Source organism: Pan troglodytes, chromosome 4 (assembly GCF_028858775.2).
Source record: "Pan troglodytes isolate AG18354 chromosome 4, NHGRI_mPanTro3-v2.0_pri, whole genome shotgun sequence".
Taxonomy (NCBI): Eukaryota; Metazoa; Chordata; class Mammalia; order Primates; family Hominidae; genus Pan; species Pan troglodytes.
In genome coordinates this window covers 126,789,242-126,812,208 of record NC_072402.2, presented here as the reverse complement: position 1 = coordinate 126,812,208, position 22,967 = coordinate 126,789,242, and the positions used below count along the sequence as shown (strand labels likewise).

Sequence of the window (22,967 nt, the reverse complement as noted above, 5' to 3'; positions counted from 1 at the left end):
TTCTCTCTCTCTCTCTCTCCCTCTCTCCCTCCCTCCTATTGGTTCCATTTCTCTGGAGAACCCTGATCAATACAATGTGATTTCAATCTTCTTAAATTGGCTAACACTTGTTTTGGGACATAACATGTGATCTATCCTGGAGAATGTTTCATATACACTTGAGAAGAATGTATATTTTCCTGTTGAGTGAAAGATCTATGTATGTCTGTCAGGCCCATTTGGTTTCTATGTATGTCTGTCAGGCCCATTTGTAGTGTTGTTCTGCTGCTTCTTTGTTAATTGTTTCTCCTGGATGTCCTGTCCTTTGTTGAAAATGGGATAATTGAAATATTCTATTATTGTATTGCTATCAATTTCTCCTTTTAGATCTGTTAGTATTTCTTTATATAGTTGGGTGTTCTGATGTTGGGTGCATAGATATTTATAATCGCTATATTTTCCTGTTGAATTTACCCTTTTATCGTTATATAATGACATTGTTTGTCTCTAGGGACAGTTTCAACTTCAAATCTACTTGTCTGATAAACATATAGCCACTCCTGCATACTTTTGATTATCATTTGCATGGAATATCTTTTATTTCTTTACTTTCATTTTGTCTTTCAATTTAAAGTGAATTTCTTGTAGAGAACATATAATTTGAACTTGCTTTTCATCCATTCAGCCACTCTATATCTTTTGATTGGGAAGTTTAATCCAATTACATTTAAAGTAATAAATGGCAGGGAAGGATTTACTATTGGCATTTTGTTAACTCTTTTTGGTTTGTCTTGCAATTATTCAATTTGTTTTTTCTCATACTGTCTTTGTGTTTTATTGCTTTTTTGTATTTATAAGTTTTAATTCTTCCTTCTCCCTTGTGTAATGTCTATAGTTTTTTTGTGGTTAACATGGAGGTTACATGTGATATCTTTTAGTTATAACAGTCTAAGCAGATAGCAGCTTCACCTGCATGCAGGAAGTGTACACTTTTACCTCTTCTGACCCCCAAAAATGCTATTGATATCACAATTTACATCCATTTATATTGTGCACCCATTAACATAATTTAGTTATAGTTATTTTTAATACTTGTTTTTAAACTTTTATACTAGAATTAAAAGCAATTTACCCACCATCATTATAGTAATATTATCTATATATTTATCTTTGCCAATGAGTTTCACAATTTCCTATGCTCTTGTGTTGCTGTTTAGTGTCCTTTCAACTTGAACTTTGTTTAGTATTTCTTGTAAGGTAAGTCTAGTGGTGGTAAACTTCCTCAGCTTCTGTTTGTCTGCAAAAGTCTTTATCTCCTCATTTTTGAAGGACAGGTTTTCCATATATAGTATTCTTGGTTGGCAGTTTTCTTCCTTCAGTACTTTGAATATATTCTTCCACTCTCTTTTGGTCTGCAAAGTTTCTACTGGGAATAAAAAACCACTCATTGTTTTATTGGGGTTTCCTTGTACATGATAAGTCACTTTTCTTCTTGCTGCTTTCAGAATTCTTTAACTTTGAAAATTTGATTATAATGTGTCTTGGTGTGACGCTCTTTGGTGTCATCTTATTTCGTGTTTTGTCTGGGGCCTTCCTGGATATGGATGTTTATTTCTGTATCCAGTTTTGGGAGGTTTTCAGCCACTATTCATTTGAATGAACTTTTTCTCCTTTTCTTCATCTTCTAAGAGTCTCATAATAAATACATTGTTTGGCTTGTGTCCCATAAGTTCCTGAAGCTATCCTTTTTTATTCTTTTTCTTTTTGCACCTATAACAGGATGATTTCAATGACCTGTATGTATTTGAGTTTACTGATCCTTTCTTCTGCTTGATATAGTAAGCTATTGAACCCTTCTATTAAAACTTTCAGTGCAGTTATATTTTTTAGCTCTATGATTTCTGTTTGGTATTTCTAAATATTTTCTATTTCTTTGTATCACCTGGAAAAGTTGTGGTGCTGGATGTGTGGCCCAGTTTTTTCTCTCCTGACAGAGAAGCTGAAAGTGGGAGTTTATTGCTGGCTGGCTCTGCACTGAGCTGAGAAAGGGAGCTGTGACAAATGCCTGCATGCTCATTCAGATTGCATGCACTTTCAAAACGTTGCTTTGCTCTCTGTCTCCCCACCAGCATAGCAAATGCTGGGCCCTATCAGCTCACAAAAACAGGCAGATTAGAGGCCAGTCCCTCAGACAGCAGCCAGAAAAGTTGAGTGGGTGGTATAGATGTATTCCCTGCCCTCTCAGCTCCCAGATGAAAGCTAGTTAGAAGCCAGATGCTCAGACAGCATCTGGAAAAGTTGGAACTTTAGAGGTAGAGTCTACCTTTCCAGAGAGGAGCTGAAAGCTGGGCTTTATTGCCTTCTAAGTCTGCATGGAGCTGGAGAAAGAGGTGTGGGAAGTGCTTGCACACCTGTTTGAAACTGCCATTTTGTTCTCTGTGGTCCTGGGGAGGTAGTGAATACTTGAGTGTTATTCACTCATTCCCCATCAGCTTCCTGGGTTAGTCAAGTCAGGGGCTAGTACCTCAGGACCCTTCACTCCTTGGGGCAAAGCTGGGAAATGGGAGTTCCTTCCAGATTGTATGGCACTGTCTTAGGGGTAGGGTTAATGGTGAGACTATTTCAGTCTTTCTTACCCAATTTGATGTATTTTCTAAGTTGTCTAGTGTGCAGAAGTCCCTCAAGTAGTTGCTGAATCTTTCTCGGAGGGTATTGATCCAAGTGTAACTGTTTATTTGGTATATCTGTGGGTAGAGAGACAGTCCTGAGCCTCATATTCTGCCATCCTGCTGACATTTAGAAATGACTCTTAAGAGGGGGAGAGAAGATGAGTACTGAAACATAAATTATGAGCATGCCTTTTGATAACAAAAAGACATTCATTTCATGGCAAAAAGAATAAAGATAATTGGCATATATATGTAAGTTGTTTAGGATATTATGAAAATCATGGTGTCCCCATCTGATGACTTGTATATTCTCAATTAAGAACAAAGAGAGCCATCAGCTGAACATAGTGGGGTAGGTGGGAAATGACAGATTGGAAAAGCATGAGAAAGTATGTTATAGTCAAAGTGGAAAAAACCTGAGATGATTAGATGGAGATTGGTATTGGCTGATGACATGAATTAGGGTGAGAAGAAAGCTGTGGACCCTTTAATGAGCTTGTCAGAAAATGAGGTGTAAGGACCAAGAGGCGAGTACGTTGCAGCAGAATGGCAGAGCACTCCTAGGTGCAGAAAGCATAACAGTCTAGAAGGGACCATGAGGTACAAGGAACACACCACCTCTTGACAGCAATATATGGTGTATGAGTGTTAGAGCCTCCACTTTAGTGGACCAAAAGTTAAATGGTATCCTCCAGGGACAGCAAGGCTTCTTTTTTTTTCTTTTTTTTTTTTTTTTTGTTTTTGAGACCGAGTTTCACTGTTGTTGCCCAGGCTGGATTGCAATGGCGTGATCTTGACTCACTGCAACTTCCTCCTCCTGGGTTCAAGTGATTCTCCTACCTCAGCCTCCCAAGTAGCTGGGATTACAGACAGCTGCTACCATGCCCGGCTAATTTGTTGTTGTTGTTGTTGTAGTTTTCGTAGAGACAGGGTTTCGCCATGTTGGCCAGGCTGATCTCAAACGCCTGACCTCCAGTGATCCACCTGCCTCAGCTTCCCAAAGTGCTGGGATTACAAGTGTGAGCCACCGTGCCCGGCCAGAAAGTTTTCTAATAAGGCAAACAGTTGGAAGGATGGCTTTGGGAATACACGGAAGACTTATAAGGAATTTGATGTGCTTAGTTAGGTCTGGAGTTGCAAGAGGGCCCAGAGGAAAATCTGGGAGGCAGAGACAGTTAGAGAATGAGAATAAAGAAGTAAAATATCATACATGACAAGAATTCAAAATCCTTGTTAAAAATACAAGTTCCCAAGGCTTACACTCAGAGTTTCTGATTTAGTACATCTGGGTGACAATCAGGAATATGCATTTTTAAAAATATCACAAAAGTTTGGTTTTGCACTCTAGCCTTGAGAAACATTTATGTTTTGTTGGATGCTGGGGAGAAAGGTAATAAAGACTTCATGTTTTTTATGGGGGAGGAAGAGCTATCACTGTTTACAAGGTTAGGTGTGGTGAACTGAGAAACAGTTATTCATTCACATTTTCAACGCTTTCACCTCACTGTTGAAATGTGACATAGTACACAGATAGTAATCATGTCGATATGATTCTATCTCTAAAAGGACTACAGTCAAATAGTTTATGTAGATTAAATGTCAAGCTACATTAAATCAAGAAACCAATATTCTGAATAAGGAAAAGCACTGCAAGAAGTTCATAAAATAAACTCCACTCACATTTTTAGTGCTGCATTTTAACTTTGATTTTAATTTACTGAAGACATTACTCCAAGTTTCTTTGTATAAAAGCCACAGTTCCAGTAATAAATCCCTTCACTAGTAAAACAGCAACAGATATAACAGGACCTCAAAGAAAGATCATCTTGGATGTGGTTCAAACTTGGCTTTTGTTATACATGTTAAAATTTACATACAAATTTACTGCAATTTGGGGAGAATTAATAGCTAGAGTATTTTTCCGCATAAATTAACTCTTATGTATAAGATTTGTTAAAAATATCAGATATTTTGTACTCTCCTTTTTAATGGTCTTAAAATAATTCATCTAAGTATGTCAAAAAGTGGTGAAATCTGTAGTAAAATGAAATATAGCAACAGAAATAATATCAACCTAATATTTATTTCTACTGAGAAATGGTTGAGTATCTTAAATTCGCTCCTATTAATATCACTTAATCAATTTCTTGCTTTCTGCCTTATATTTTTCTTAAAGAAAGCAATTTACTTAACTTTTCTAATTGTCTTAAAAGAACACATAAGCAGAATACAGCAATTTTTAAATTCAAATAATACAAGTATAGACTAAAAAGTAACAAGTCACCTACTCTCCATCCAACTCCACACTTCTTAATTAATTAAAATTGTTTAAATTGTCTTTACAAATACTTCTAATTCTCAATGTAGTTTTAACAAATAAATAATAAGTACTCTGTACTCTTTTTTTCCCCCCTTAGGGATACAGCATGGGTATTCCAGGTCAGTGTATGCTGAGATGTCAGTCACTCTTTGGAATCATTGCAGAGCATAACAAAGCATTGATTTCATCAATTTTTATTTAACTTTTTTTAGGTCGTCTCCAAATACTATTATTAATAAATGCTATCCTTAATTGAACATATTTTGACATAAATCCTGGATCACTATCGAAAGTGATTTTTTTTTCTTTACTCCTACAAATAGAATTGCTGGCTGGGTGCTGTGGCTCATGCCTATAACCCCAGCACTTTGAGAATTCAAGGCAGGCAAGTCGCTTAAGGGCAGGAGTTCAAGACCAGCCTGGCCAACATGGCAAAACTCCATCTCTACTAAAAATACAAACATTAGCTGCTGTGATGGTGCATGCCTGTAATCCCAGCTACTAGGGTGGTTGAGACACAAGAATCACCTGAATCCGGGAGGTGGAGGTTGCAGTGAGCTGAGATGGGCCACTGCAATGCAGCCTAATTTCTGTCTCAAATAAAACACACACAAAAAAACAAACAAAAACCCTTTCAAATAGAATTGATAAGTCAAAGTTATCTGTGTTTTATATTCTCATAGATACTGTTTTCCAGAACATTTACACTCATTTACATTGCACCCGTTTACATTCCATCAACAATCTTATGAGTCCTATTTTTTATATATTGCCAGATATAGATAGATATATCATCTTTATTTTAAATTGAAGTTTCCTAATTAGTCATGAGTTTTAAGATTTGTTTCCTGATGCTGAATAAGTATCTGTTATTTTCCACTGGATTTACCATTCTTTATGCTTATGGTTGCCATTTGTATTTCATCTATAGTAAGTTTAAACCAAGAAGATAATGTTATAAATTTTGCTTTAAATAGTTATGTACTTTTGTTAAATTGAGAGAAATAAAATAATATTTTATATTTACCCACATATTTACCATTTCTAATAACTCTTTATCTCTTCCTGAAGAGAGAGGTTTCCATCTGGTATTTGTTTAGTCTAAACAACGTCCTTTAGCATTTCTTTAGACAGGACTCCTAGCTATGAATTCTTCTAGATATCTTTTATCTGAAGCTGCCTTTATTTTACCTTTATTGTTGAAGGATATTTTCATTGCCTGTAGAATTCTGCTTTGACAGTTTTTTGTTTATCTAGGATCTTAAAGATATTGTTCTGTTTTCTTCTGTCCATCCTACCTTTGATGAGAAGTCAGACATACTTCAAATTGTTATTCCATTATGTACTTTTTTTCTGACCCCTTTCAAGAATTTGTTTTATTCTTTATTTGCCAGCAGTTTGATTTTAATGCCTTAGATATGGTTTTCTTTGCATTTTTTCAATTTTAGGTCTGCTGAGTATCTTCGTAAGTTTGGGCTTCTGTAACAAAATACCATAGACTGGGTGGCTTAAACAACAAATATTTAGTTTTCACCATTTCACCAAGTTTAAATGAAAAAGAATTTAAACTCTTACATCATATACTTTAGAAGTATTTTTATATTAAAAGTATTTATATCACCTGAATAACTTAAAATTTATTTCCTTCATCTTCCTTCCATTTCTTTACAACTCTCCACATTTCTCAATGCCTAAATACAACTTTCTTCACTAGAGATAAACACTGTTATTAGTATAATATTTTTCAGATACTTTTCTATGTATTTATACATGCATATATATAAAATAGTTTTGTAGAATGTTTACATAAATTTATCTTATTGTATGAATTGTTCAGCAATATGAATTTTTAAATTTATAGTATGGCTTTATGAATCAGTATATGTTAGCCCACCTTATTATTTTATGATCACATAATATTCTACCATATGACTATATTGACATTTATTTTTCTTTCTTTTGATGTATAAGTACACATTTTTTTTATTAAAAGAGATAAAGATTCATTAAGACTCTTTGTGCACATGTCTATAATGTATTAAAGGTATTCCATGTCCTCTAGAAGTAGAATGCCATGTTGAATGCTATATACCTTTAACATTTTAATAAGTACTGCCATATTGCTTTCCAGAATGACTGTACTTATTTATAACCTCAATAGAAGTACTGGTAAGCTAAAATTTCCCCACATTGCCTGTTCTCACATTTTTCTCATTACAATTATTTTGCCTTTATATTTGTAAGTGTTCTTTATATACTATAAATGTGACAACTATTCTCCCTAGTTTCTAGCTCTTTAAAAACTTTAATCTTTATTGTCTTGTCTTAAAGAAGTTTTTAAATTAACGACTTATTATTTTTAGGTCATGAATTATTTTGTCTGATGCTGGAAGTTTTCTATAAGTAAGAAAAAGACAAGAAAATTCACGGTCTCAATTTTCTACAATTAAGTATCCTGATAATTAATAATCGGGATACTCTGTAATTACACAGACGCCCCATCTTTGTTTTTATATGTGTTTACTGTGTGGTTGGAGTTCTTTTTCCTTTGAAGTAGTTTTTCACTGTGCATAAGTTTGATGTTTTGTTTCCCCACTCTTCCCTCATGGTTTCTTTGCTAATCTAATCTCACCTGTTTTATATTTTTTAGTAATTTTTTTAAGAGAGTCTCGCTCTGTCACCCAGGCTGGGGTTCAGTGCTACAAACATAGATCACCACAGCATTGACCTCCTGGGGACAGCCTCCTGAGTAGCTGGTCCTACAGGCACTTGCCACCATGCTCAGCTTTATTTATTTATTTAGTAAAAACAGGGGTCTCACTATGTTACCCAAGCTGGTCTTAAGCTCCTGGGCTCATGCGATTCCATTTGACCTCCCTAAGGCCTGGGTTTACAGGTGAGCCACTGTACCTAGCCCCAACCCTCCATTTTCAAATGGATTGTTCTCTCTATAACATTTTGTCTTTCATTGCAATGGATTTGGCAGGAGGAGGAGTTTACCCATATATCCAAGGGGGTGATATATGTATGCCTACTTCACTGTCATGATCAAATCTCCAAAGTTTTTAAAGAGTAGGAAATAAGAAACGTGTTCACTCAGATTCATAGTACTTAAAGAACACTTACAAATTAAAACTATGTAAAGGCAAAATCATTTTTAGTTGGAAAGGCAAAAAAACCAGCCAAATCACAGATATAAAAAAGTCTATTGATTCATTTATGTTTTAATAAAGGAAATTAATCCATTCTCATTTATATATTGTGATATGAGTATGCTTACATGTATTTTTTCTATTTACTATTTTTTTCTCTTTCAAAATTCCTTTTTACAAAATTATATTTCTCATAAAATTTGACATTTTATTTCTATGCTATTTGTGGTTAACCTTTACGTTTTAAAAAATGTTTTAACTTTATAACATGATTTCTGAGCATTTACAAAATTAAACTCTCTACAACTTCTGTTCCAACCAAAGCAATCTCTTTAGCATGTGAGAGACTGCATGAAGCAAGGAAAACTTTCCATTTGGTTGTACATGGAACTGGGTTTATGGGCACAGGGGCTTCTTGCTGGGCAGTCTTCCCCCTCTCAGTCCAGCTCCGCAATGCCCTCCTATAGAAGATACCTCATCTTATTAAGAGTCATTTCTGTGGTTCTAGCTTGAAGGAAATACTGGAGCCTGGTGCTTCCAACTTGAGATAAGTACAATTGTGCTCATTAGATTATCCTTATAATAAATTTCCCCATTAACTACTCACAAAACTGTCCAAACCTGTAGCCCTTTTTGTTTTTGATCTTGATGAAAATCCTATGGTTCTGTTCTAGTCTACTTTTTCCCAGTATGATGAGTGGTTTAGACATATCTGTTGGATTTTATCATCAGGTTATCCCTTTTATATATCTTCCAAAAATTCCTAAGTGCTCTGAGCTTACCAGTTTTCCTGATCTGCTGTTTCATATTTTTATATTTCTATCATCTTAATGTGAGTTTAAGATAAAGAAGATATCACTGCCTGCATTTAGTCAGTCGGCTTTCTTTGATTGGAAGTATACAATTAAAAACACCAGAACAAAAACTGAAAACACATTTTTTTATTATTATACTTTAAGTTATGGGGTACATGTGCACAACGTGCAGTTTTGTTACATGGGTATACACGTGCCATGGTGGTTTGCAACACTCATTAGCCCGTCACCTACATTAGGTATTTCTCCTAATGCTATCCCTCCCCTAGTCCCCCACCACCCGACAGGCCCCAGTGTGTGATGTTCCCCTCCCTGTGTCCATGTATTCTCATTGTTCACCTCCCACTCATGAGTGAGAACATGAGGTGTTTAGTTTTCTGTTCTTGTGTTAGTTTGCTGAGAATGATGGTTTCCAGTTTCATCCATGTCCCTGCAAAGGACATGAACTCATCATTTTTTATGGCTGCATAGTATTCCATGGTGTATATGTGCCCCATTTTCTTTATCCAGTCTATCACTGATGGACAATTGGGTTGGTTCCAAGTCTTGCTATTGTGAATAGTGCCACAATAAACATACATGTGCTTGTGTCTTTATAGCAGAATTATTTATAATCCTTTGGGTATATACCCAGTAATGGGATGGCTGGGTCAAATGGTATTTCTAGTTCTAGTTCCCTGAGGAATTGCCCACTGACTTCCACAATGGTTGAACTAGTTTACAGTCCCACCAACAGTGCAAAAGTGTTCCTATTTCTCCACATCCTCTCCAGCACCTGTTGTTTCCTGACTTTTTAATGATCGCCATTCTAACCGGTGTGAGATGGTATCTCATTGTGGTTTTGATATGCATTTCTCTAATGACCAGTGATGATGAGCTTTTTTTCATATGTTTGTTGGCTGCATAAATCTCTTCTTTTGAGAAGTGTCTTTTCATATCCTTCACCCACTTTTTGATGGGGTTGTTTTTGTATTGTAAATTTGTTTAAGTTCTTTGTAGATTATTATTATTTAGTAGCCTTTTGTCAGATGGATAGACTGCAAAACTTTTCTCCCATTCTGTAGATTGCCTGTTCACTCCGATGACAGTTTCTTTTGCTGCGCAGAAACGCTTTAGTTTAATTAGATCCCATGTGTCAATTTTGGCTTTTGTTGCCATTTCTTTTGGTGTTTTAGATACGAATTCTTTGTCCATGCCTATGTCCTGAATGGTAGTGCCTAGGTATTCCTCTAGGATTTTTATTGTTTTAGGTCTTATGTTTAAATCTTTAATCCATCTTGACTTAATTTTTGTATAACGTGTAAGGATGGGGTCCAGTTTCAGTTTTATGCATATAGCTAGCCAGTTTTCACAACAACATTTATTAAATAGAGAATCTTTTCCCCATTGCTTGTTTGTGTCAGGTTTGCCAAAGGTCAGATGTTTGTAGATGTGTGGTGTTATTTCTGAGGCCTCTGCTCTGTTCCATTGGTCTATATATCTGTTTTGGTACCAGTACTATGCTGTTTTGGTTACTATAGCCTTGTAGTATAGTTTGAAGAGCAAATAAATTCAAAAGCTAGCAGAAGCAAGAAATAACTAAGATCAAAGCAGAACTGAAGGAGATAGAGACACGAAAAACCCTTCAAAAACATCAATGAATACAGGAGCTGGCTTTTTGAAAAAATCAACAAAATAGACAGCAAGCCAGACTAATGAAGAATTAAAGAGAGAAGAATGAAATAGACACAATAAAAACTGATAAAGGGGATATCATCACTGATCCCACAGAAATACAAACTACCAACATACTATAAACACCTCTATGCAAATAAACTAGAAAATCTAGAAGAAATGGATAAATTCCTTGACACATACACCCTCCCAAGCCTAAACCAGGAAGAAGTCCAATCTCTGAATAGACCAATAACAGGTTCTGAAATTGAAGGAGTAATTAATAGCCTACCTACCAAAAAAAGTCCAGGACCAGATGGATTCACAGCCAAATTTTATCAGAGGTAAGAGAGGAGCTGGTACCATTCCTTCTGAAACTATTCCAATCAATAGAAAAAGACGGAGTCCTTCCTAACTCATTTTATGGGGCCAGCATCATCCTGATACCAAAACCTGGCAGAGACACAACAAAAAAATAAAATTTCAGGCCAATATCCCTGATGAACATCAATGGAAAAATCCTCAATAAAATGCTGGCAAACTGAATCCAGCAACACATCAAAAAGCTTATTCACCATGATCAAGTTGGCTTCATACCTGGGATCCAAGGCTGGTTCAACATACGCAAATCAATAAACGTAATCCATCACATAAACAGAACCAATGACAAAACCCACATGATTATCTCAATAGATGCAGAAAAGGCCTTCAACAAAATTCAACAGCCTTCATGCTAAAAACTCTCAATAAACTAGGTATTGATGGAACATATCTCACAATAATAAGAGATATTTATGACAAACCCACAGTCAATATCATACTGAATGGGCAAAAACTGGAAGCATTCCCTTCGAAAACCGGCACAAGGCAAGGATGCCCTCTCCCACCACTCCTATTCAACATAGTATTGGAAGTTTTGGCCAGGGCAATCAGGCAACAGAAAGGAATAAAGGGTATTCAAATAGGAAAAGAGGAAGTCAAATTGTCTCTGTTTGCAGATGACATGATTGTATATTTAGAAAACCCCACTGTCTTAGCCCAAAATCTCCTTAAGCTGATAAGCAACTTCAGCAGTCTCAGGACAAAAAATCAATGTGCAAAAATCACAAGCATTCCTATACACCAATAACAGACAGAGAGCCAAATCAACAGTGAACTTTCATTCACAATTGGTACAAATAGAATAAAATACCTAAGAATACAACTTACAAGGGATGTGAAGGACCTCTTCAAGGAGAACTACAAACCACTGTGCAAGGAAAAAAAGAGGACACAAATAAATGGAAAAACATTCCATGCTCATGGATAGAAAGAATCAATATCATGAAAATGTTCATATTGCCCATAGTAATTTATAGATTCAATGCCATCCCCATCAAGCTACCAATGACTTTCTTCACAGAATTGGAAAAATCTACTTTAAACTTCATATGGAACCAAAAAAGAGGCTGCATAGCCAAGACAATCCTAAGCAAAAAGAACAAAGCTGGAGGTTTCATGCTACCTGACTTCAAACTATACTGAAAACACATTTTTAATGAAAATTATGTTATTGGGTTATAAGACAGGACACATAAGAATAAAATATTTCAGTAAAATTTAATCTTTTATTCAAAATTAGAAATTTTACTTATTAGAAAGTACATTTTTAGTGATTGTCCAAACCGCTAGCCACTATTTATTATTTAAAATCTTTAATATTAAGGAAAATACTTAGTTATGCACTGAATCTCCAAATAGATAAAAAGAATAATCAACTAATGTTTATATCAATTAAAAGAAATTAAAATTCTTATGCAATTAAAAAATTATCTCTCATATTAAGGAAATATAGTACATGCATAATTAATGTTAGCTCCCTTTCCCCATTTCATAAAGAATCATATACCCTCCTCTCACTCTTCCTAAGAAAGCATATGAAAGTTCTAGATATAAAAATCTTAAAGTTTTATCTCCCCTAACATTATTTGATCATAAAGTTCCCTGGTCAGTAGAACATAAGACTTTTTCAAGTTATCCATGAAGTAAAGTGGTTCAGAAATTTTCAGTGGATTAAATCCATCTTCCACCAACTGATGCTTCAATAGTTTGAATGTTCCTGTTGCTTCCATTTTTTCCTGTAAAGCAATTACCAGGATGAGTAGAATCATTTAATAACTATAATATATACATATATAGTTAATACTATAGACTGTAATATTAAATTATGACACTTTATATCTAGTGATCTCTGTATTTTCTAATAATTTAACACTAGAAATAAAAAATGTATTTTAAAATATTAAAATCTTTAGTTTGATTTACCTGTAAACTTTACTTAAATATAAACTCATTCAATATGTAAGAATTATGAACATAATAAACTGATTATAATTATGTCTAAAATACATAGGTTATCTCTTCAATTCAATGCCAATATAATATTATGTATAGAGAATGCCATAAGATGCTAAGGAGATAAAAGCCACAAAAGACAGCAATTTCTACTACAGGTACACACAAATCTATCATAAAAAGCAGAATACTATATGAGCCAGACGGGGTGCAGAATGTTCTAAAACATGGCTTAAATGTACCCAGAGGGGTTACTTGAATGGTCTAAAACTTGAGGTACCTCAGTGAATTTCCAAGGTCCTCACAGGATATCTTGTTTTCAAGAGAAACTCAGTGACATCTGTTAGTCACCAGTCACAAACTACTAGCTCAAGGTTCACAGTTTCAATAGTAATTTGTAATACATTCAATGATGTCATTATCTTTGCAAAATTGGGTTTTTGGTAGTTGCTGGGATAAAAAGCAAGTACAGCCAAAAATCATCATGGAACATGAAATCAGGCTCTCCCTGTCCAGTCCAATCTAATTCCAAGGTCTGAAGAACTGTGGTCCAACTTACATCTCCTTAGTGACTGATTGTGGTTATTTGAAAATGAAATGAAAGCATTTACTTATTTATATGGATTATTTTTCAGGTGGCTACTCATTTGTTAGACCTAAATACTTATCAATTTGTTTTTCCTTAACTAGTGAATAAACAAATGTTTAGGTATTTGTTTTGACCCAAGAGTGCTATGAGACATTAAAGATGCCATGAGTCTAGAAAGTTTAAGAATCTCTGTTTCAAGGTGTTTAAAGGAGATAAGAGTGTATCCCTTTGTGGGAATCTCAGGCATGGATAAACAGTCTGTGTAAGTGAGATGACATGTAGAGACCCTACAACATTCTATGAGTAGCTTGGCCATTTTTATTTATCCTTTTGGACTATTTGAGTCAACTTCACTTTGAACCCCCTTCCCTGATCTCCCTTCCCTCCTCCATCTCCTCTGATCCAACACTGTCATCACAGCCAGATATGGCTGTGCAAGCAAACATATCCTTTTACTCTTTTCTTAAAAATTAGCAGCTCACTGTATTTATACAATTTAGTGTTCTGTCATTTTTAAGCTTAATATTATACAAAGTATATTTTCCTGGGTCCTGTAATTTTCTTCAAAATTGAACTTAGAAAATTGTTTTATAAGGTCTCATTTAATTATCATATTTTAATTAACTTTGCCCTTATTCATGAACTTTTAGAGAATATCAAAATTTTTAACACTAGAAATAAAAAATGTGTTTTAGAATATTAAAATCTTTATACATCTTTGATTACTTCCTAAGATGCATTTTGACTAAGTCAAAATATATGCAAACTGTTAAGAGTCTGATCATATATTACCAAATTGTTTTCTAGAGAGGTTATAACAATTTATGTTTCCATGAGCAGAATGAAAGGACCAAGTTCGTTTTATCCCAGCCACACTGAATATTTTTGTGAATTATTGGCAAAAAGACTTCTTCCATTTTTTAATTTGTGCTAAATAGATTCATAATACAATACTTATTTGACTCATTTTGTCAGAAGTAACTTTTACTTTTACATTACTTTCATGAGATCATTTATTACTAACATTCATTTATTAAACAAATATTTGACTGCTGTCAGGCTTTATTTCTAACTATAGTGAATACTCTAATAAACATAACAGTCATGGTCCATGTTCTTTTTAGGTGCTTAAAGATCCTAAAATACTTTCTAAATTTGTGCAAGGCTGATCTAACCTTCTAAAGTAGTCTTGTGCTAAAACACTTTTTCTATTTAATGAAAGTGAATTTTATGTTGTCCTGGAAAACAACTCTTAAAATATTATTTGTCCTATCAACTTTCTACTCCATCAAAATATATTACTTATGGGGTGGGGTGAGGATGAGGAGGGACAAGAGGGAGCTTGCTATGGTTGTAAAAGGACAACATGGGGGAAACTTGTGATTCTGAAATTGTTCATATCTTTACTATGGTCATGAATGCATGAAGTTGCACAGGTGATAAAACTGTATAGAAAATATACACACACATATGAGTGTAAGTAAAGCAAAATTTTTAATAAGATGGGTAGATTATGTTAACATCCTGGTTGTAACAGATCTGCAAAATGTTATCCTTGGGGGAAACAAGGTGAAGGATATACAAGTTCTCTCTTATTATTTCTTATAACTACATGTCAATCTACCACTATCTCAACAAAATTTCAATAAAAATATATTACTTCTTTTTCATATTTACTTACCTTTAGTGTTTCAGAGGGTTGTTGTTAAAATAATCTGAGACAATGTAAAAACTCAAAATCAAAAAGAGAAATGAAATAGGTATTATGATAGTTCAGAGGATGTGTCCCATTGAATAAGCAGTGACTTGGCTGCAATGATTGCTTGGCAAATACTGAAACCTGAATATGACACAGGTTATTGCTCTGCTAGAAGTCTATTAGTGAAATAACAAATGTATTCAGAAAAAAAAATCTGTGTGGTTGGATGTTAAGAGATGATGAGTAATAATTTTGGGAAATTATATTTGAGGCAAAACATTAAATACATGAATGGTTGAATAAATGAGTAAGTAAAGTTACCCAGTAGTTAAGGAAATTTGTTTTCTTTTTACTGTACTTATACCAGTAAGCTAACGAGAGAAAGTCCTCATCTCAAAATAAAGAAACTCAGAATTTCTCACATGGGGAAGGTCCAGGTGAGGGGGAATTTGGACAGAACAGCAACAAAAATTAAAAGCAGGATTGCCTAAAGCCAGATGCCTTTAGGTTCTGCACACATCTTGCCATCTCTTTGATGTCTCCTTAATGGAACCCAATTCTAGGCACATAGCACCAAATGTCTTCGCAAGATAAAAGTAAGATGGGGTTTTGGATTGCCACCATCACTGGGACCATCATTTTGCTCTGAGGTCCTGACTGAAGAGGAAGAGAGCAATTCTATAATCAGGACAAAGACAGGTACGTCCTAGCATTTCACCATGCCCCCTTTATAATTAGGCTTCAGACATGGCATCGATCTGCATCAACTCTACACGCCACGCCTCTCACATAACTCACATGTTATCTAAAGGATACAATATTATTTTGCAATTAAACTACTTCCTTGTTTACTGTCTTATATTTGATAGTAAACTCCACCACTAAAATTACCTGAATTCTTAAAAATCGTGGACAAGCATAAGCTGGTAAAAACGTTACAACTTGTTCATAAACTTTTTCCAAATCTAAAGATGTATTTGGTTTTAAAATAATAGAAGCCATTCCTGCTCTTCCTTCATAACCTGAAAAAAAGTTTGAAATAGAGTCATTTTTAAGTACCAAATAAACTTTAAAAGATAATTCTGTACATGCTAATTGGCACACATGGAGACATTAAATCTATTTCAGTAATAATAAGACAACAGGAGCATAAACTAGTCTGTATCCTTCCCTGAACATATGATTTACCCCCTAGAAATCATTTAAGGACAGGGAAGGCCAGAGTCTATCTCTAATTGCCTATACTACAGAAATGAAATACATGGAATGGGAAACACTATAAATTACAATGAATTTGCATCCTACCATCACTAAAACAAATATTAAGAAAGAAAACATTTATTTAAAGGCAACTATATTCCAGCAGAAATACACATCCTAAGCTTTAATGCAAAATATGAAGGGCATATTTTTTAAGTTAAGAAACTAGAAACTCGTATTTCCATAATTGATTGCAAAAATCATTTAATGCTTATCATGCCACCTGTGGATCTTTACAGGGGTCAGAATGTCCTGGAATCTTTCTTCAACACTCAGTGGCTATTTATTAAGTAATCATTCCCTTCTTCTGCTCTCCTATCCACACACTCACATCCCTGATCTCCCCTGCACCTAAAAGCATTTGCAGAAAAAATGGAGAATGGCTGTCTTATGACTTCAAATTGGTCACTTTTCTGTGGCATTTTCAACATCATGAGACAATCCTCATATGCATAACTATAAGGATAATGAGTCCAAATTTAAAAATAATTTTTATAAAGAGCCATCTTAACTAAAAGTCAGTATTTTTAAACATTTAAAATAGAACATGTTCTTGTTTAGTGGTATGTACAAACACTAGTCATAAAAAGAAAAATAACAGACTAATAAAAAGCTGTAACTAATTCCAAGCAGTGAGACATTGATCAGAGTTTTCAAGCTTTGCTAAAAAAAAAAAAAAAAAAATACACACAGGCATTAAAATTCAGTTGGTACCTTTCCCCTGATGTGATCATGAACTTTGTTAGCTTGGTCAAGGGGCATTACTTGCCAAGACAATAATAAAATCTTTATCTTAATACACAAAAATTAAAATGTTGAATTAGCAAGACTGTTGCAAAACTAGAGAATAGTGGCAATTCTATTCTAAGAATCTTTCCAAAATCTGAAATATATTTATACCTGATATAGCCACACCATAGACGTTTGCTTCCTGTATGAAATCCAACATTCCAATAACATCAGCAACCTCAGTGGTTGCGACATTTTCTCCTTTCCATCTAAATGAAAAAAATCAAATTCCAGTTAGTGAACCTGTATTTGAAAAACTAGGTACCCAGTTTTAGTTTTAATGTCTTGCATCTGGCACTGTGCAAGCACCTACTGACCAACATAATTGTAGTTTTCAAGATGAAAGGCATTTCTAAGAAAGCACTTTGTTGGTATTTCAACAAAATCAGCATTGGTCTTTTAGTCAAAATTACTTTATATCTCATTGTATAAATTACCTTCTATGTTTTATAATATACATAAAACTAAAATAACTACAAGGATTATCATTACAAAAATATTATTTTGTAAAATAACAATGAAGTGTGAAACATTCCTTTTCTCTGGTGATAAGAATTGAAAGCAAAGCTCTAGTTGTCTTTTAGGACACTGACCCACTTCAGTTTCTAGGTGTTAACCCCTTTGACTCTGACCCACTTCAATTTCTAGGTGTTAACCCCCTTTGACTCCTTTAATGCTTTTGAATGAATATTTTGTTTTAATTGAAATAATTTTATATAAAGTGAGCTTATAACATGGTACAAGAAGGCAAGGATGTAGGAAGTTACTTATTCATTCAAGTCATTGGACTAGTAAAGCAAAATAATTTCATAGGCCTAAAATAATCTTAGGGAATTAAAAAAGGAAATGTGAGAAAGGGGATTTTTGCTGCTTCAAAATTTTTATCATTAGGCCAAGAATTAGACTACAGTTGACCAAACTGGCTTTCTGTTTTAAACCTACCATTTATATTTTACATCTGTCTGCCAGCCTTATTTCCTTAAAAAGGAGCTCACTGATTTGCTCTAAACTGATTCACTAAAATAATCATAAAACTTTACATCAAAATTTAACTTGTGGTTCAGTCTAGAAACAGATGGCCAATAAATGTTTTAATGAGGAGACACGGAGATAAAAGGGCTCTGTCTGCCCTGAAAGCTAAAGCATATGTGGTCTCTGATATTTCTACAGAAGCATGGTTCACAATTACAGAACAAGCTATGGATCCCATAACATTTCATACCTGAAAGTGTCTCCAGTACGGTCCCAAAAATAAAGGAAATTGTCCTGATCCTGGACTATTAAGTCTCCAGTGTTAAGGTAAACATCTCCCTTCTTAAAAACATCACAAAGCAATTTGTCTTTTGTGTGCTTGTAAGGCCCAGCATAGCCAAAGAAGGGATTTTTTGCATTCACTCGAGAAATGAGAAGTCCAGGTTCTCCTGCAAGAAAGAATGACATTTTTGCAGCCATCTGATTAAAACTATTGTTACACACACCGTGCATGTATCTATATTATATCTGGCCAGCACAACCAATGCTGCTTATCTCAGCTTCCTCTGAACCTATTTCTGTATTTGACATCATTTACCCTTGGTGCCTATATCCAGCACATCCTTTCACAGATTACCACAAATACAAATTACTTTGGAAAAACTAATAAAAAGGGAATTGAATGGAAAGAAAAGCCTCATTAGATTTCTTATACTTCCCAGGTGGATAGACCAACGGCTATTTTTGTTTTGGATTATGTAGATGTTACCACAGATAATACTGACATTTGTTATGTAAATAACAAATGTAGTGATAGTGTTAATAAAATAATGATGGCATTTTTAATTGGGCATTTACCATGAGCCCTTTGCAAATGCCACTTTGCTTATTCTGCATAGAAATCCTTTGATATAATCCCTATTTCACCAACAAGGAACTAGGACCGAGAGGGGTAAAATAGTTGCCACGCTCAGAGAAATAAATGGACCTATAACTCAAATTCAAGTTTTTATGACTTTGTGTGGCAAGGTTTCTGTATAATACTATCTCTGATCCAACACACATGTTATTATAATAAAACAGTTTATTCCTCTGGGATGCTATTCTGGAAATTTTTGATGGGAAAGAGATGAGACATTGAAAAGGTTTCCTATTCTATGATACTTATTAGTTTCAGTTATGTTTAGACACATTATCTGAAATAATTTTCCAATCAAACTTACTCAAATTAATTAAGATTTTTCTCAGCAATCTGCAAGGTAAAAGCTACTTCTAAGAGAAGACGAGAGGACAAAGGACAGCAGCAAACACTGCTCTGGAAGTCTTCAAGGCTATTGTCCACTTGCTATGCCTGCTGTAAAGTGATGCAGTGTTCATGTGGCTAGATGAAGTTGGAGTCCAGCAAACTATGATACAGAGTGATTTCTGTCTTTTTAATGCTCTTAAAAAAAATAACTCTCACTCTGTGACCCAGGCTGGAATGCAGTGGCATGATCATGGCCCACTACAGCCTTGACTTCCCAGACTCAACCGATCCTCCCACCTCAACTTCCCAAGTAGCTGGGCTACAGATGCATGCCACTAGGCCCAGCTAATTTTGTAATTTTTTTGTAGACATGAGGTCTCACCAGGTTGCCCAGCTGATCTAGAACTCTTGGGCTTAAGCCATCCTCCCACCTCAGCCTCCAAAAGTGTTGGGATTACTGGTGTGAGCCACCGCACCCAGCCAACAGTCTTTACTCGACTCCCATTTCTCCCACTCCTGGGCATTCTGGCTTTCAAGGGCACATAGGTCACTGGCCAAAGCAAATCTTCTCTGCCCCAGCAGTCTGATAGCATCATCATCATCATCATATCATCACCATCATATCATCATATCACCAACACCATCATATCATCATCATCACCATCATTATCATCATCACCACAATTATACCTATTGAGCACTTTTTGGGTAATAGTCATGATTCTGAGTGTTTTACATATGTAATCCATTTAATTCTCATCACAAACCTATAAGAAAGGCCCAGATAATATCTTCATTTTAAGGTGAAAAAACTGAGGCGTAAAAAAAGGAATTTGCCCAATGTCATACAGCTGTCAAATGCAGGAGTCGGAGTATGTATGTATGTGTGTGTGTGTGTGTGTATATATATATATGTATATATATATGTGTGTGTATATATATATGTATATATATACGTATATATATATGTATATATATACGTATATATATACATATATATATCCAGGTACATCTGACTCCAAAGCCTTACCTCTGTGATATATTCTGTCAGTCTACATTCCCTATATTTCAGAATTTTTCAAGACTCTTATATCTCCCTTAAAACTTACATTGTTTTTTTTCTTTTTCAGGACACAGGTGACAGTTTCTTTTCTGACAAACTAATTGTTGCAAATGTTTAAATAGGTCACAGTGTATTCATATCTTTCCTGTCTGGGCATAATTTACATTGTGAAGACACAATGCCTTAATGGAAAAAATATTAAGTAGCTCATAATGAGAATTCCAAAATAGAAAAACAGATATTTGGGGTCAACCAGCTTTTTAAGAAACCCTGAGGTTACATAAGCACAGTTCTGGGATTCAAGTTTTAACATCAGATATTACTATAATTGTAAGAAATAGAACAGTAGAAAAGTGTACTTAAGTTCTTTGCACTCTGCTCAGAAATTATTTTCCCATGGGCAGTGTCTACAGAATAGAATTGGAGAAACATATTTGATAAATGCCAGTAGGCTTGAAATTCAGAGATTTGGGAGATTTGTTTTTTAATAGACAACGTTTGCATTTTTTTTTTTTTTTAGTCTTTCAGCTACCAGAAAATAAAAACAGGTTTGTCACCTTATCTTCACATTTGAAGTAAAGATTTAGGAAGCCACTTCTGAAATGTAGTTTCAACATATTTTAAGGCAATACAAATTAATTTTGGCTTGATTTATCCATACTGGATCTCTAAACAATTCTAAGTGCACATCTCTATATTTTATTTTCTAATTTGATTATATGCAGCCGCAAGTTAATTGAAGTACTTGCTTTCATGAAAATTTCTAACCTAAAATTGTAAGAAAGTCTACCTTGGTAGAGAAGGGAGGGGAGTGAGAGGGAGAAGCTGAGGAGAGGAAAGTAACAAGCCACATACCAGGTCCCCCAGGAATATATATACATCCCATTTAATTGTCCACAATAACCTCACTTAATAAATATTGTCACTTCTACTTTACATATGAAGAAAATAAGACTTAGGTTGAGTAATCTGTCTAATGTTGCACCATTTCTAAGTGTCAGAGACCACGTTTAAATCCAAGTTGGCCTGACTTTACATTACATCTAGAATGATAAATTAATTCACTAATTTCTATATTATAGTTTGGCAATATAGGACATTAGAAATTTGCCACTGTTCATACTACAAGTGGTGGATTAAGAATAGTATGAGCCAAATAGTTACCACTTTTGTATTTTAATAATTTACCATCTGAGTGATCCCTCTAGGGCTCTTAACATTTAATAGTAAAATTGTTCCACCTGCATTAAAATTCCAAAGTTAAATTATACAGTGGACCTAGTCATCCTCTCCTTTTGAAATTCACTAATAATCACAGTGGGCCCTCCATATCCATGGTTTCACATCTGTGGATTCAACCAACCTTGGATAGAAAATATTTGGTAAAAAAGATAAAATAATAATACAACAATAAAAAATACAAATAAAAAATACCATATGACCCTATTTATGTAGCATTTACATTGTATTAGGTATTATAAGCAACCTGCTTAAAGTATACAGGAGGATGTGCACACCTCATAGGCAAATACTGTATCATTTTATACATGTTTGTTCCTTAACAAACATCCATGAATTTTGGTGTCTACCCGGGGTCCTGGAACCAATCCCCCAAGGATACCAAGGGATGTCTGTTTACAGGAGATCAGAAACTTTGCTTGAGGAGATGTCTTCAAATAGAAGTCTTACCTTTTTTCACATGAATACACCAACCCTGTTCATTTCTCATGGGTTCATCTTTCTGAAAGTCATACTTTATTAAGTCAAAAGTGGAAAGAAGCTGCAAAAAAAAAAATCAAACAAATAGAAACAAGCATTTAGTTACTTGTGCAATGACATCTACTGTAGTAGACTATGCTAATTGAAATAAATAATTGGAATATGGAGTTATTAAAACAACTTTTACTGAAGACAAATTAAATAAATATTTAAAAATCAAAACTAAAGGTATTAGTAAACAGCAGTCATTTACTGGCATTTACTTTCATTTCTTTTGTGGTACACTTTACTTAGCAAAACACTACTAATTTTAATCAAGATACTGAAACAATCCAGGCATTCAATTATATACTCTGTTAACTGCAGGCAAAAGGACCATTTTCTGCAGCCATTTATTTAAAATAGCCCTTGAAATGAAAAGTTTTAATAGAACTAAAATGGAAGCATATTAATTCAAAAATTGGGTTGTTTTTTCCTCACAGTATCTAAAAAAAAAAAAGCCAAAACACATCAAATGCCTAAAAAGTATGTTTACTTGACAGCCACTTTGTCCTTTTCCCCTAAGCCTTTCCCCTGAGCCTTTCACTTTAATGCTCCTAAACTAACATTCAGTGCTTCTCCACACTCTTTTGGTGTGAGATGATAAATTTATTAGAAAACTCCCATCACATCAAGAACCAAAAATTGGATGTCTCCTCTCATCCCCAA

At 34.5% G+C, this 22,967-nt stretch overlaps 1 protein-coding gene across 7 annotated transcripts in view; it reads right to left on the bottom strand.

The window, feature by feature from the left end:
- Nucleotides 1-12,175: 12,175 nt before the first annotated feature.
- Nucleotides 12,176-22,967, bottom strand: part of SLC27A6 (solute carrier family 27 member 6) — a 68,705-nt gene continuing 57,913 nt past the window's right edge. For all 7 annotated transcript variants that reach the window (XM_001160136.8, XM_024356721.3, XM_009449587.5 and 4 more), the window contains 5 exons: nucleotides 22,230-22,320; nucleotides 18,482-18,680; nucleotides 17,371-17,468; nucleotides 16,102-16,232; nucleotides 12,176-12,705 (listed from right to left, as the gene is read on the bottom strand). In XM_001160136.8, the coding sequence (XP_001160136.5) occupies nucleotides 12,529-12,705; nucleotides 16,102-16,232; nucleotides 17,371-17,468; nucleotides 18,482-18,680; nucleotides 22,230-22,320 (696 nt within the window). In that variant the 3' untranslated portion in view covers nucleotides 12,176-12,528. The remainder of the gene's footprint in view (nucleotides 12,706-16,101; nucleotides 16,233-17,370; nucleotides 17,469-18,481; nucleotides 18,681-22,229; nucleotides 22,321-22,967) is intronic.